The 15902-nt window shown below is 42.2% G+C and overlaps 1 protein-coding gene across 2 annotated transcripts; it reads right to left on the reverse strand.

The window, feature by feature from the left end:
* Positions 1-34: 34 nt before the first annotated feature.
* On the reverse strand, positions 35-15635 carry prpf40a (PRP40 pre-mRNA processing factor 40 homolog A). Of its 2 annotated transcripts, XM_077579464.1 has the most exons (27): positions 15559-15635; positions 14255-14335; positions 13973-14116; positions 12720-12800; positions 12238-12256; positions 12143-12159; positions 12014-12055; positions 11087-11197; positions 10759-10879; positions 10526-10550; positions 10198-10422; positions 10005-10113; positions 7490-7554; positions 7247-7411; positions 5877-5985; positions 5651-5801; positions 4519-4652; positions 4097-4211; positions 3914-4005; positions 3722-3838; positions 3095-3232; positions 2099-2194; positions 1929-2015; positions 1756-1846; positions 1617-1678; positions 1194-1346; positions 35-441 (listed from the first exon to the last, which is right to left on the reverse strand). In XM_077579464.1, the coding sequence occupies exons 1-27, from the start codon at positions 15559-15561 to the stop codon at positions 352-354; spliced, it is 2643 nt and encodes an 880-aa protein (XP_077435590.1). In that variant the 5' UTR covers positions 15562-15635; the 3' UTR covers positions 35-351. The 2 variants fall into 2 exon arrangements, with proteins under 2 accessions (XP_077435590.1, XP_077435591.1); XM_077579465.1 differs by lacking the exon at positions 14255-14335.
* Positions 15636-15902: the final 267 nt, after the last annotated feature.

Below are 15902 nucleotides of genomic sequence, written 5' to 3' on the forward strand. Positions count from 1 at the left end.
TGCAGACACGTAGTAAAGCCCACAAGACGCCATCTACTGAGAACGTTTTTTATTACATGAAGTTAGTCTGAAGTCTTGAATTAAAAGCTGGCGTGCTGCAGTCACATCTTCAGCCACTTTCACTTTTGGCGTTTTCAGACACGCAATTGAACTTTGCTGAAAACGTCAACAATCACTAAACAAAGCCCCCCCAAAAAAACTACAACGATCAAAGCCATCAGAAACACAATTGGACAAAATTAACGAAGATCCTGGAAAGAAAAGAGTCGAGTGTCCGCGAACCCGGCGGAGACCACAAGGGGGCGACGTGCCCTCGGAAGGGAATGCGTGTGTGTTGCAGATGACGCGTCATCAGGGCGCGTCCAGCTGCTCCAGTAAAGTTCGTCGTCTTTTCTCCAATTCGCCTTCGCTCAGTTCGCTTCCTGACGTGTCCCAGCCGCCCTGGAAAAAATAATGACGGAATCATAATCAACCTTTTTTTGGGGGGGTTATTGGGACAATGCAGGTAGTAAAAGTTAATTCCCATTTACGCTCTTTTTGCATGCTGTGAATGAAAACGTCAACTCATTTTTTAAATTTATGTTTTATATTCTCCTTTTCCTCATGGAAAACATATTGAACGTTTATCAGCATTTTTCAAGAATCTGTTGGCCGGCGTATAGATTAGTTCTGAACTCGTTTCATTTGTATTGTTAAATTTGATCAGTTCTGTATTTTAGTTATTTGTACATTCTAATCACTTATTACTTGTAAAATATAGTAAATATATTTTTAAGTACATTGTATACATTTCAATTTTACTTTCACTGCAATAAACCGTTTAGATACTTGTTATTGCTTATTTTTATTTATTTATCTATTTTGTTTTTACAATTTTTTGGGGGGAGGGCCAGGTCACCAAAGGGGGAAAAAATATACAATTAATAAAATAACACTTTTAAAAATGTATTCTTATGACTTGACTGACTTTGTTATTTTTTTTTAAAGTTTTATTTTACTTGTTTTATTGTGTTAATTTTTATTATTACTATTATTATTTTTTAAACAGTCATTTTATTTTTTTAGGACTTTTTTTATTTTATTTTTTTTTAATTTTCTTTCTTTCTACAGTACTTCATTTTTGATTTTACTTTATTTTATGAAACTAATTGACAAATTGTGGGCCAGCCGATGCAGAAGACAAACATTCCAACCTCCTCCTTGGCAGCTTTGCGTTTGGGCGACTTGTGTTTGGCGTCCGAGTGAGACTTCCCCCGGGCCTTGTCGCCGTCTTTGTCTTTCTCGTTGTCTTTGTCCCTCTTGGCGTCTCGTCCCTTCTTGTCGGCCACGTCCGACTCGGGCGAGCCCTGCCGGTCAACAAGGTGTCGCATCATCAATAAACCGACCGCGTTGAGAATTTTTTTTTTTCATGATTTCATTTTTTTTTATCCTAAATATTAGTAATGAAATTCAGATTTTGTAACATCTTTCTAATGGATACTTTTTAATATTACACACAGGGCTGAATGATTTGGGGAAACTGAGCCAAAATATTAAAGGAAAATTTGCCTAATGGGCTAAAGGTGAGGGTTGAAAATGTAAAGTCATCTCAGGTGTGTGCGTGCGTGTTGACTTACAGACTTGTGTCGTCTCTTCTTGGCCTTCTTCTTGTGCTTCTTGGACTTTTTGTAGCTTCTCTCTGGGGTCAGAGGTCAAACAAGGAAGGTGAGGGCACGAAACCAGGGCACGCACGGGTGCCGCATGCCTGCTATTCACCTGACTCGCCACTAGAGGAGCGCTCCGACGGGGTTTTGGACGCAGAGCGCTTCTTCTTCTTGTGGTATTCCTCCTCTTCAGACTCCGAGGCCTGACGACACATGAAATCAAGAATAATAAGATTATTAATAAGAATGATATTCACTTGCAAACTTTGCCCCCCCCCCACTGACCGATCGAGAGCGAGATCGCTTCCTGTGGTGCTTCTTGGACTTCTTGGAGTGCTTCTTGGTCTTGGAGTGGTGATGCTGGCACTCGTGCTGTCAACAAACAAACAAAAAAAACATATGAGCGCATTGAAATCAAGATGGCGCCCCGAAGCCCACTCGCACTCGCCGCTCACCTCCAAAACGTGCATGAAGTCCTTGAAGATCCTCTTCCTCTCCGACTCCAGCGTGATGTCTTCAAAGGCCGCCTCCTTCAGGAAGCGCTCCCTCACCTGGAAATGGCAACACGCTATTAAGGGGAAACTTCCGGGCCAGTGATTCGAAATGTGGAGGCGCCCTCTAGTGGCAGGCAAAAAGAATGACTCGATTAAATGGCTTTGATTGTTTGTTTGTTTTCATATATTTGTTAGCGCAGTTCATTTTGGCTGACTTCCTGTTTCGTGAGATGTTTTTGGAGGTCTACTCATAACACACTTTGAGGTTGAATTTTCTAAGACGTTCCAAGAAAGGACCCTATAAGTAAACAAAATGGCGGCTTCAAAACAAAATGTCAGACTTCCATTTGTTGACGTCAACCAAATTCCATGCAGCCAAGTTGTGGGCTGAGTTTTTATTAGTTGACCCCCCCCCCCCCCCAAAGGACATTCTCTCAGTGTAAGAAAAAAAAAAAGAAGGCCTTCAAATCACGTTTTTATGAATTTCAGATGAGAGGATTTTTTTTTTTTTGGGTGGCTGAGTTTTTTGTAGCCATAAAATACAATTTTGCTGGCAAGTGATTTCATGAAATGTGGTATTTATTTCTATTTAATAGATTTATGAAGCAGCGATAACTTGTTTTTATAGGAATGTTCGTTTTCCACCAATTTTTGTTTATTCCAAACGTCTGTCAATTCTTTAAACAAAATAATAAAATTCACTTTTGCTAACATGAATATGCAGCACTCGAACCGAAGCACTACTTCCTTTCTGAGTCTTCTACTAATTCCTGAGCCTTCTTGAAAATCGGAGTTGGCCGAGTGTTGCTGTGATTTATCAGGAAAATAACAGACTGCCCTCTACAGGCCAAAATGAGAACTTCAACCATATGAAAGGTTTGTTTTTCCTCTTTTCATTTCAGCACGACATTGAGAATGGACTTGTTTTCAGTGGTGTGTGCAATGCGATATTCTTACGGCCTCCCACGCGTCCTCGGGTTCCAGGGCGGGCGTGGCCTGCTTCAGCATGGTCTTAAAGGCCGCCTCTTTCCTCTTCATCTTCCTCGCCTCCTCCTTCTCACGCTCGCGCTCTCGAGCTTCCGCCTTCTCCTTCAACTGAGCAAACGTGTTCAAACCCAAGCTTGAGCAAAGGAGACATTGTTACCACCAATCGATACTAATTGGTCCATTTGTAGAAATAAACATCACAATGATATTGTGATGTTTATTTATTTCTATCTGTTTCCGTTTTGCAGCAATTAGCATTAGAACTTAGCTGAGTTCCATCATTATTCACAAATCTGTTTAAAACTGTGGAGGAAAAAAGTTTTTTGCAACATAGCCCTGGTTGATCACTCTGCTGCCACCTGCTGGCCATTTTTGTAATAACTACCATTTCCTCAACTGTTCTCTGCAGTTCAATTTAATGTTTTCATACGTTTTTAAGAGCAAATGAGTTAATAGCTTTAAAAGGCGGGGCTCAGTTGGTGAGTGCCGTGGGTGTCAGCAAATGAGAGTGTAGCGATAAAAGAGTGTTCCAGTAAAGCTTTATCGAAAAATAAATTGTAATCATGTGCAAGAAATCGCAATAAAGCCCAAACTTACACTGTTGAAGGCCAACTTGATGTTTCCGGCATCGAGTGTGGTGGCTCTCTTGTCCGAGCTGATGACGGTTCCAAAGTCATCAAAGCTGGTGTTGATTTCAACCAGGAAGCTCTTGTCCTGGAAACAACATTTTGAAAAAATGCTGAGTCAAAGAAATCAAATTTGCGACCAGACTGCACCGTTTGCGCTCACCTTCAGGATATCTTTAATGATCCTCTTCTCGTCGTGGTAACGCGCCTTCAGGTCTTCCACGTAGAATTTGAAAAGGTCCAGAGGGGTGGAGCCTGCAGAAAAAGACGTGGGGCATTTCCCAGCAATCTGGATGCCGGTCCGTGTGTGCTGCAGATTTTGCCGTCCGGCGGTGACGTGCGTTACCTGGCTGGCCCAGCATGTTGGCAAAGCGGATGTCGGAGCTGAGGGTGGGGTACATCTCCATCCAGGCCGACATGGAATGAAGCTGGCCGTGGTCGTGGAGCTCGTCCAGAAATTTCTGGGGCGGCAAAAGAACACGTTTGACAGTTTGGGCTTGGTCGGCACAAAAACACAAAAAATGTTTTGCCTTCAAGCTCTGCCGGCATCATGTTAGCGATTTCACATCCTCGTGACCTTTTCACAGTTTATTGGCACCCTTGATTGGTGCAAAGTTAAGATAATCGAGCAATGAAAAAAGTCAAGATCATTTTGGAGATTGGTGCAAATATACATTGGATCACATGATTATTCAATGAAAAAAAAAATAATCGATTAAGTTCAGATTTAATGTAGCAACTCGTACCCGTGGTCAAGTAGCAGCTCACCTGAAAGGACTCTCGGTTCTTGCGCTGTCGCCTCCTCTCCCTCAGGAGCGTCTTCTGCTTGTCCTCCTCTTCCTCCTTCTCCAGGGCGCGGATGTGCTCCTCGAAGCAAATCAGCGCGTCCTCTTTGTCCATGTCTGCAAAAGTCGTCGTCGTCGTCGTCATCATCATCACAATGAGTCCAAAATAGCAACGAAACGGAATGACTGACAACTCGCGTAACCAAACCAACAACATGACATTTAAAAATAAAAACTTTTTGCAGAAATTGTGCATGCAGATGTGGCCAACATTACTTCCTTGACACCAATTACTGCTTTACTATTAATGAGGGCGTTGGCACCGTCTTCCCTCACTATTTGATGAGGACAACCTAATATTAATTGAAGAATAAAATATCTACGAGTAATTGATGGAAGGTTCAACATTGACTTAAAAATGCTGCATAATAGCGGCAAAAGCACTCATTTTGTCTAAATGGATCACCTAAGATCACTTCAACATAGTTCCTTGGCACCATCAGTGCCACAAGATGGCGCCAAAGCAATACTTTTATGATCATCAACGTGGAACTGTGAATATGTGTGGCTTCACTGTTGGTGAATTTGTGAATAGCGAACTGGAAATAGGCGGGAGTTCACTTAACTCATTCACTCGCAGCCATTTTCAGTGAAGCAATCCCCTTTGCTCCCGGCTGTTTTACTGGATTTTGACTGATTTTGCAAGGCCCACAGAATAGTGTGTTCTATTGCTATAAAAACATGAAACCTACCAAAAGAATGATTAAGAGTCTCTTCTTTCATCAGGACAAAACTTACATTACATTGCATTAATTAGCATTATAATATAGCTAAGTTTCATCATTATTCACAAATCTATTTAGAAATGTGAGTAAAAGAGGTTTTTTTTCAACATGGCTCTGGTTGATCTCGTTTGCTCTGCTGCCACCTGCTGGCCGTTTGTGTTATAACTACCATTTCTTCAACCTTTCTTTGCAGTTGAGAGGCTGCGTCAAAGCTCTAGCATGAACCCCCCCACACAAAAAACGTATAAATACGTCTTTCTTAAAACATTTGAACTAGAACGTATTGATACATTCTTGGGAGCAAATGAGCTAGGAAAGAAAAATGCCTACTTTGCAGCTCTTCGTCCTCTGCAAAAGTAGGATTGTCCAGCAGGTACTGTTGAGCTTCTGACCAGGTGGTGCGGTAGGTGACGTTGGCCATGTTGTCCAGAATGTTCTTCAGGGCTTCCCAGTTCCTCTTCCTCAGCTGCTTGGCTTGCTCCTGAAGGAGGGAAAAGGCAGTCGGACGTCGTCAGGAGGTCCCGCCGCATGGCAAAGATGCCTTCACGGGACTCACCTTCTCCTTCTTGGCCAGGTAGAACAAGACATCTTCATAGATCTCCTGTCGGTCTCTCTCGGGAACGCAGCTCCACACTTCCTGGTCGTTGAACATCTGCTCTGCTTTCCTGTAGATAAAAATGCACAATCATCATTTTGGACTTTTCTGGAAGCTTTCCACGAGCAATCCAAAGATACAATTAAACCCTTGTTGCTTTTTGAGAGTCAAACAGCGGCCGTCTCTAATAAATTTGACCCCAATAAACACTTGATAATCTGCAGTTGAGTAAATTAACATTTGTGGGGTAAAGTCAGCTTTAAAAATAGGTTGGCTAAAATTTGCTGGCTCGAAGAGCTGCCGGAACCATGTTTGGGCTGTCCATGTTTTATACACAAACTTTTTTTTTTGCCGCCGCATCTGATCATTATTTCTTTTGTTAGTGCACCATCTAGTGGCCGAATGGCAGATGTTATTTGGCTGCTTAAAAGCGCTCACTGACTTCGGACTTAGTTGTTTTCTGTAAAAGACAATACAGCACATTGAACTTCCCCAAAACTTTGGAAAGGAAGTCCTGAATGTCTTAAAAAGCACGTGGGCTGTAATTATTCCAAAATATCCAACACTTAACCAGTAGAGGGCAGTCTTAGAGAAACAGGAAGTTGTTGAACCTCATGTAGCTAACAGCTAGCTCCACCCTTGTTTACTCATGGAATAATGTTGATGCATAGTTTGTAAGTGACTTTTAAGACACGCTTACATAAGCAATGTAGAGATAATGATGCATGTGTGAACTAAATGGTAGTTGGTGTTTGTTTACCTTAAAGTGGTAATCACTAGTGCGCTAACGCTAATCGCAATTGCTAGCCATTTAGCACAGGTTAATTTTGTTGGTGTTTAATAATGCATAGAAGATAAATTATGAGTACTTATATCCACTCAATTCAATTTATGTCCAACCTTAGTGGGTTAAAAAATGGACAGCACTACTTGTGGCCGATATTTGAGGAATTGCACTAAGTATGAAATGCCATCAAGAGACACACGCAGATTGCCATCTTTGCCGTCACGATCTGGCCGCCTGTGGCCGGCTGGCCCACATTATTGCTCGGCTCTCCACGTCAGCCTCTGAAGCTCGCAGCAAGTCAAGGTCAAATGAGTGAGGCTCGGTCTGTCCAATTGACTTCTATCCAAATGTCAAAGTGAAGATGACGTTTTATCACATCAACATTCATGTGATGGACGTTGAAGTCCATTCAAAAGGAAGCGTGCCAGGACCCGACCATGGCGTGCACACACCATGACCTCATACTGACACGCTCTGCTTAATTGCATTGACTATTCAGGGAATCCCAAATCAATACAGCCAGACAGAAAAAAAAAAAACGTACTTGTATCTGGTAGTGGAAGTCATCTTCTCGTGATTCTCCAGGAACCTCTGGAAGGTTTCTTTTGACTCTTTGTATTTAATTCTGGCCTCCTCTTTCTCTTCCTTCTCCGTTTGGACCTTGTAGGCGTTGAACGCTTGCTTCTTCTCGCTCAACTTGGGGAGAGCGCTTGAGGGAAAAAAAAAACGACAATTTAAGGTCAGAATGGTTCACACCCGATGACGAATTCATAGGAGAATGTGCTACCTGTAGCGAGGGTCGTTGATAATCAATTTCATAGCCTGTTCCCATGAAGAGTTGGAGGACACACCCTGAAACAAAAAGACAACGTCACAATTTTTTTTTTTTTAACATTTGTTCAACCAAAACCAAACAAGAACAAGCACAGGGATGTGATTTTTCCGCTAATTCGCGGAATTCCGCTTTTTTTATCTCCCCCCCCCAAAAAAAAAATTCCGATTTTTTTTTTTTTTTTAGTAGTAGTAGTAGTTCATTGTGTATGCACATGACTCCGGCAGATAACATCTTCTGCTATAATAAAGACATTTGTGGTATGCTCTAATATGAGTTACTTTTCATTTGGTCATGATACAATTATTTGTTCATGAAATTTGAACTCTTCAACATTATTTATGTGTTAACTTAGTAATCACATTAGTTAGATATGATGATATTCTCAGTGATAGTTTTTAAAAGCAAAGACAGTCCAATGTTTTTGAATGTGACTGATTTTGAGTTGACTAAAACTGCCATTTTATATGGGATAGTTCAATATACATTGAAAATTTATGCTGTTTTGTCTATTTCTTTGTCATGTGAGTGCATTGAAAGTACTTGAAAACACGGAAAACCCATGAGCTCCGGGGGGCTGCGCCCCCCTTGTCCCCCCACCATGGCACTGCCCTGGACCTAGCTGGGTGCCAGCGGCCCCCAGACCCCCGGCTAAATTTTCAGATAATTTCACTTTGGTCAAATCACATCCCTGCAAGCACTATAGAAAACAGATAAGTCAAAATAAATGGCTTGTTTATTTTCCCGATGTTGATTTTTGAATGGAGTCCTTCCTAGTGGTGACCCAGATGGCAGCAGACATTTTCATAATGACTAATAGACGCTGGGTTAAGAGGTGTTAAGGGGGGGGAGGGGTCATTCTGTTAAGTGTCACAAAGGATTTACGCAAGCCGCTCGCCTCTCCCAGGGCGGCGCTGCCGCATCCATTATCCACGTGCGGCCATCTCCACACTTGTCGCCGCTATTCCAACTCACTGAAGCGCGTCGCTAACTCGTGACGCTTTAATCCCAGAAAGGTGCGCGTGCGGTCCGAATAAAAGCTCATCATGAAGACAAGAGCCATTAACATCTTACGGGAGAAGGCAAGGAAAATCCCATAGGGGAGCAACACAATTCAAAAGAGGTATTATAACAGCAATGGTGGTTGCAGTCACTTTTGCCCGACAACAGGAGGTGAAAATCAGATGCTCAGCTGCAACTTCCGGGGGGGGGGCTCGAGGGACTGGATCACATGAAAATGCACTCGATGTGCTGATTAACACATCAGGCAAACTCACTGGCTGTTCCACATCACCATCCGGATAGAGTCTAGTAAATGTCCATTTTTATGAGGGAATTTGTCTTTTGTTGATTAGATTGATTGAAGCAGCTGAAGCTAAATGGATTTTGTTAGTTTGTTAACAGAAATCCAGAATTTTTTTTTACCAATCTCCCCCTCTTAACTCATTCACTTCCAATCCAGTTAAAATGGATCTTTGACGTCTAGAGTCATCAATGATAGCAAACGAGTTAAAAATGAAAAGTTAATTGTCCGTTCCTTTCCACCATTTAAGACATTCAGTCATTTTCCCAGTCACTTTAATGGCTTTTTAGTTTGGGCTGAAATTAAAGCACTTAATACTGGAGACATTTTGTCTGATTAAAAGGAAATACAAAACTAATGTAGGAAGTTGATGAAATGGAAATTGGTCGGTAAAACAAAACACGTTGCTCATGTCAGCAAGACCTTTTGAGACTGTGAAGGGAGTCGAGTGCTGTAGTGGTCGGCGGTTTTACTGTTGTGACGCCCGCCTTGCATTGGAAAGTGGCCCACATGATTTATATTATGATTTATATTTACTCTCTGATTTATAATAGAAGTTGCAACTGTCTCTGTGAAAAAAAACTCGATTGAACTGAACAACCATAACACATTGCAGCGATTACAACAACAAAAAACGACCCCTGGTGTTCACATTTTGAAGTACACTTATTTTATTTTCCCGAAAAAGCAAGTGTCTTAAAAAAACACATCCACTCGGGATGCACCGATACCATTTTCCCCCCAGACGTATTACAAGTACTCGCCATTACGTCTTGCAATTGGGATGAAAATACGCCTTTCTTGAACAAGGCATGGATTTCCCTCAAAATACTTTTTAGAGTGACAGCTTCAGTCGACTCATTATTGACATTGTAACATCCGACGGCATGTTTTTCTTGCCACATTCTTCAATTTAAATGTAGCCTGTAAATTGTATCAAGGCATTTCAGTCCGAACACTAGCAGCACATCAATAAGAGATGAAGAAGAAGGTAGAGTCTAGTGGAAGGTTGATATCAGGTTCGAAAAGTGCTATTGTATTGTAGCGTCAAAGCCCTTTTTTCACCTGCAAGTGCAGACCAAACGGTTATCAATGGTGGCACGGGTGCGGTGCATCCCTGGTGTCTACACGCTGCTTCTTGTGGCCTCCTTTTAAGCCCACACTTACCTTCTCCTTCAGCAACTCCTTGAAGGCCTGCTTGGCCTCCTCCTTGGTGTTCCATTTGAAAACCTTCTTCTGAATTTCAGGACGCGGTTCTTCCTTCTTGACTTCAGCACTGACGGTGAAGGAAGCGCAAACACGTTTCATCCACTTTGACGCTTTCTAAGCTACGTGACAACAAAAATTGTTCTTCTTGTACCTGGCCGGGACCTCTGCAGGGACGACGGCGCTCTCTGACGAAGCCACAGGTGCATCGGCGGTCTTGTTGACCTCAGCTGTGTGATGCGCAGCCGCCAGGGACGTTTGATCCTCGGGGCCCGCTTCCGCCGCCTCTGGCTCGACGACGGGGGCCGCCGACACTTGCGTGCTTTCAGCTTGCAGCACGGGCTCGGCGGCCATGTTGGGGGCGACCACTTCTGTCGTCCTACAATCATAAGATGAATTTAAAAAAATGGACACATTCCTATTGACTATCCAGGACAAGAAACAGTCATCGTGCTAACTGAAGGCAAACAGGAAGCACTTACCCGTTCTCCTCCGCTTTGATCATGGCTGACAAAAAAAAAAGAGAATGCGGTTAAGGTCTTTTGTTTTCATTTCAAAGCGCCACTGAGATAAGAGCGCGACGCAGGGTTAATACACCGCGGGAGACGCCGTGTTTCCCTTGAGCATAAATAAAGGCCAAGCCCTTCTTTTGCATGCCAATTTAATGCCATCATGAATTATTGAAGACTCATCTGTGAGGCGGCGGCCATTTTACCTTCCAGATCTTCCAGATCTTTGGGCTTGGTCCATCTGGACTCCTTTGTCTGCGAGTTGTAGTAGTACGGCTTGCCCGTGTCCGACTTGTACTCTTTCCAAGGACATTTAGACAACATTTGCTGAGAAGTACAAGCACACATTGTCGGTTCTTCTTTTTTTTTTTTTTTAAACACGTTGCACACAACAAGCAAAACGTTAGAAAGGAAAAACTTGTTTCATTATGGCTACTCAATTAATTCACTGTTTGTGTGTGTGTGGGTAAATAAATAGACTAGAAATTTAACAACTCAAACCGTGGGCGGTTAATCCAAAAAACAATTGTTTACTTCTGCGGGGGACTTGAGATCCTCTGGCTTCTCCCAAGTGGACTGCTTGGTCTCCGTGTTGTAGTAATAGGTTTTGCCATCCAGCGATTTGTGTTCAGTCCACAGGGATTTCTACCACAAGAAAAGGAAAGACTTGAAAAGTAGCAGAAAATAGCGCAAACTTGTATGAGGAAGAAAAGTATTGCTGCTATCATTTGCTTTTCACGGACAACAAATAGTGGTTCATTTATCGAATATTTACTGTGGTGGCGCTGCACGACAGTTTCAGAAGAAACGACCCCAAACAAGCCATCCTGACATGCTGGTAGACAACAAAGTTGTTCTGATTTCAACATGAAGTTCTCTCATTGGAAATAACGTCAAGTGTATTCATTGAATGTCGTCTTCTATTTCCTCAACAGGGAAGGCAACATTTGAATACTCCAAAATTTGATACAAATACTGCTGCACCTTCACTTGACTTTTTTCTAGGGTTGTCAAACGATTACATTTTTTAATCAGATCAATCACATCTTAGAATTTTGATTAATCACGATTAATAGCTTAATTAAAAAGGCTTTTTTCCAATCACATTTTTTTGCCCAACACATTTGAAAAGCACCTTTTATGTGTTAATTCTTTCGACATTTATTGTTATGAGGACGTCTTCAACATTTTCGGATCCACTGAACACACCCATCAACTTTGACAGCACTCGTTTTTTCTATTATTTTCTAACTCCAATTCTTGCCCCTTTAGCCGCTAAGTGTGTGCCAGCCGTAGTTTATTTTTTCCCCGTCATCACAACATCCTGGTTTTGCCTTTCTGTCTTTCAGTCTAAATACAAAAAAAGTCTCCGGTCGGGCCAGCATCTGAAGGTCAGTAGTAAACCAACAGAACTGGAAGTTGATAAAAAGTCAGTTTCCACAACATCCTCAGTGCACAAACCTTCTTAGGCTGTTCTTCCTGTGGTGATCCATTTGTCGTACTCTGCAAAAAGTACCACAAACTCAAAAAAGGTATCGGCTATCGCGAAGACAGCAGTGGAAATATTTGGACTACAACAAAGCAACTTACGGTGGTTCCTGGCGCAGCTGTTTAAGTAAAAACACAAAGTTAGACAGACAGCTAAAGAAAAGGGCAAGACGATTGGTTAAATGAGGGGCACCTACCTGGGGTGTCAACACCAGGCTGTTGAGGAGACAAAGAAAATAATGAATCCATTTTTCAAAACAACGTCAACATCAGCATCTGTTTCAAAGGGATGAATGATAAAAACGTCCGCTGGATAAACGCAACGGTTAACAACGCTTTGCTCATTAGCGCAAAACATCCCAATACAATTGTGTTGATTAAATGGATTCCAAGTAGGATCTTTCACGCTGCTTGACTAACAATGCTTATTCACAGCTTCACCAGAATATTAAATAACACCACTGATTCAATTAAAAGTCATTCACAGCTCAACAAAAGCGGCAACAAAAGGTGTTCATTGTCATCCCCTTCCAGATCATCTTTGCTCGTCTCCAGCAGCAGATTGTGTCCAACACAAGTGTTACTTCCATGTTCTGACAACTTGTGGTGTATTTTTAAAACCAGAAGTGCAAGGCAGCGTGCGGCTGATGATGAAAGGCGGAGGAGAGAGATGAGTTACCGGCCCAGTCGGCTGTACGGTCGCAGCTGGCAGGCGAGGAGGCAGCATCATCCCCATCATGGGTGGCATCATACCTTGCATCTATTAAAAGAAACATCATGAAATATTCATCTGGCATTTTCATAGTCTTGAGACAGGGCGCTGGCACCCGGGTCTCGGAGCTACGTGCTGACACGAGGACGGGAGGGAGGTGCGAGGGAGCGCGAGTGTGCAGTGTTGAGTTAATGGTGTGATGACACGGCCTCCAATCTGTGAATGCGTCACCACAACTTCTTCCAACTTTTCATTACACGTGTCTGGATCACATATGCTTGCGCAAGGTGACAACAAAAATGGAAATAGCACAATCCTCTAGCCCAGGGGTGGCCAAGTTCGGTCCTCGAGAGCCACTATCCAGCCTGTTTTCCACGTCTTCCTCCTTCAGCGCAGCTGATTCTAATGATCAGCTCATCAGCAAGCTTTGCAGAAGCCTGACAACGATCCTGATCATGAATCAGGTGTGTTAGTGGAGAGAAACATAGTAAACAGGCTGGATAGTGGCTCTCGAGGACCGAACTTGGCCACCCCTGCTCTAGCCCAAAGAAAGTTGATGTGCTGTGACAGACTTACTAAATAGTAGCGCTCGACCAATATGCATTTTTTTGGGCTGTGGAAACGCGAGAGGCGCTGTTGCATGTTTCCTGATATATATACATACCATTTTTTTTAGGGGTGTGAATTGCCTAGTACCTGGCGATTCGATTCATATCACGATTCATAGGTCACGATTCGATTATTCCCGATGCGAATCTATAAATCGCTCATTGCGATTTTTTTTACTCAAATTTAGAAAATACTAATCAGTAAACTTGTACACTGTAAGATTTGTATGAAAATGTATTTATTTGTCTGAAAATTCAGGCTTATAACTGAGCCACTGCATTTAACAAACAGGCTGCGGTCTGTTTCATGTTTGAACAGCACTGAAATAAAAATATTAAGGCTTAATGTTCCATTAATATAACATTCTTCCATGCTTAACGTGTGAATCCGAACCCAAAATAAGACGTTTTGTTTTATATTTATATATAAAATTCGGAGCTGTCATTTTAATATGGTGATATTTTTGCTCACGGTTATCATACCGTCAAAATCTAATATCGGCCCCTGCCAATCATCAGCCCCATCCCTTTCTGAGAGCACAAATAACTTATCCCAGCAGGCACCTGATAATCACTTGGAGACATTAGACAATAAACATAACACAGACTTACCTGTCCCATAGGAGGCGCTGACATTGATGGCAGTATACCAGGCGGCATAATGCCCGGCGGCATTGTGCTCATGCTGGGCGGTCGTTGCCCCAACGGGGGCATAGCCATGGGAGGGAAATGAGGTGGTATTCCTGGTGGTCCCATCTAGAAGGAACCAGATTGAAAATGAATAAACGTCACCAATGCAATGATTGGTTTGAGTGTTCTAACCAGTCTTACTTTAGCCCTTCACTATAAACTACGGTGGAAGAGCTTTTTCCACATGACCGGCATTGGACTTACAAAGGGGGGAAGCATCCCCGAGGGCGGCACACCTGGATAAGGTGCTGCTTGGCTGGGGCCATTATTAGCCTCCGATGAAGACTGCCATGAACGGGGAAACACCACACATTAGTGAACTCCAAAGAGTCAGCGGTGGTTCAATTCAAATCAAGGGCAAGACTTGATTTGACCCTCTTCAATTACAAAACAGTTTATAATTGTCCATATATGCCACAAGATGATGGCAAGAAACCAGTTTTGCCTAAATGAAGCTCATCAACTCATGTCAACATTCAATTATTACGCAATACTTATTGTGACTTTTTAAAATCTTGAACTAGACTATTTCAATCACTAGTTTTAATTAAAAATTACATTATGAAAGCTTCTGTTGTTGTTTTTAGGGTGCTGGAATGGCGTTTCCATTCATTTCAATCGGGAAAGATGATTTGACATAAGTGTGGTTAGTCCTAACAGAATCAATGGTACCTGTAGCTAAGTTCAGGCATTATTGTAGTTCCTTTGCACCCCAGATACCAAAAAGCAGTGGCAAAGCACTACTTTTATCTAAATAACGCTCTTCAATTCACTTTCTTGGCAGCAAAATGCCAAGAAAACAGGTAGATATTCAAATACCAGCTGAACTTTTTTATTCAGGACTTTATTCAGAGTCACTTAAATAATAAACCATTACCATTAATAAAAATACACTAGCATTAGGACATGGGTGGATTTATTATTCCACGGTAGATTACTACTTTAACGATATGAATCACTTTAGTTTTTAAGTGCTACATAAATTAATTGAACTTACTTGCTTAATACATTATTACAGTACACGCGCACTTTGTACGATATAAAAAGTGAGCGAAAATGACCTAATACGTTAATGTGTTAAACTACGCATGCGCTGTACGATTCCGACGATGTCTAAAGTCTGGCTGCCTTGTAGGATAAATCATGGAAACTGTAGCTTTGTCGATCCACGCCATTTCTACCTTCATTATTACGTAATGCGTTCTTATGGTTAAATGGATCCGCAGTGACTTGTGTATATAATTCTGAACAGAACGAAGGCGTATTAAGAATTCTTTCCAGGAATTAGCCAAGCCTTTCGGGCCAGTGTGTGTGCGGCAACGTTAGCGTAATGCTAACGCGGGATGCTAATCCACATTTTCGAGGCATGCGGAGTATTAATTTTGACACAATGGTACCAAATACACACACCCCGACTTAACAATGAGTATCAGCCAGCAAAAACTCGATCCTAACTTCTTCTAATGATGTTGTAAGTGGCAAGTTGTTTTGAATGGTACTAAACTCACCATGATGATCAGAGGGGAGCTCCGAGACACTGGCGGAGCACGTCGCAACAGCGAGCGACGCGATTGGCTCAGCTACGCTGAAAGGTCAAAGGTAAACATTTGCACGCGTCATTATTGCGCAGATATGCGCAGGAAAGAAAGCTCACTTTCAAAAATAAGATATCACGGTGTTAGGGTTTCATGGAACTTTTAGGGTTTCAAGTAAGCTTTCAAGGCAGAATAAGGCTTTCATTCAATTCATTGTATCCCTTGGCTTTTCTTCCTTTAATATCATCCTTGTTTCCACACTGATTTAGACGTTTCCCTGTTACATTTCCTCCATCCTTCCTCCCTATCATACATCC

The sequence above is a fragment of the Vanacampus margaritifer genome, chromosome 11 (genome assembly GCF_051991255.1).
Source record: "Vanacampus margaritifer isolate UIUO_Vmar chromosome 11, RoL_Vmar_1.0, whole genome shotgun sequence".
Taxonomy (NCBI): Eukaryota; Metazoa; Chordata; class Actinopteri; order Syngnathiformes; family Syngnathidae; genus Vanacampus; species Vanacampus margaritifer.

Bases quoted from the DNA above. Each gene is read 5' to 3' on its own strand.
- prpf40a (XM_077579464.1), bottom strand. The intron at 11,198-12,013 runs GTTTGTGCACTG...TTCTTGTGGTAG, and splicing joins AGGAAGAACAGCCTAAGAAG to AAATCCCTGTGGACTGAACA. The intron at 10,551-10,758 runs GTAAAATGGCCG...TTTTTTTGTCAG, and splicing joins AGATCTGGAAGATCTGGAAG to CCATGATCAAAGCGGAGGAG.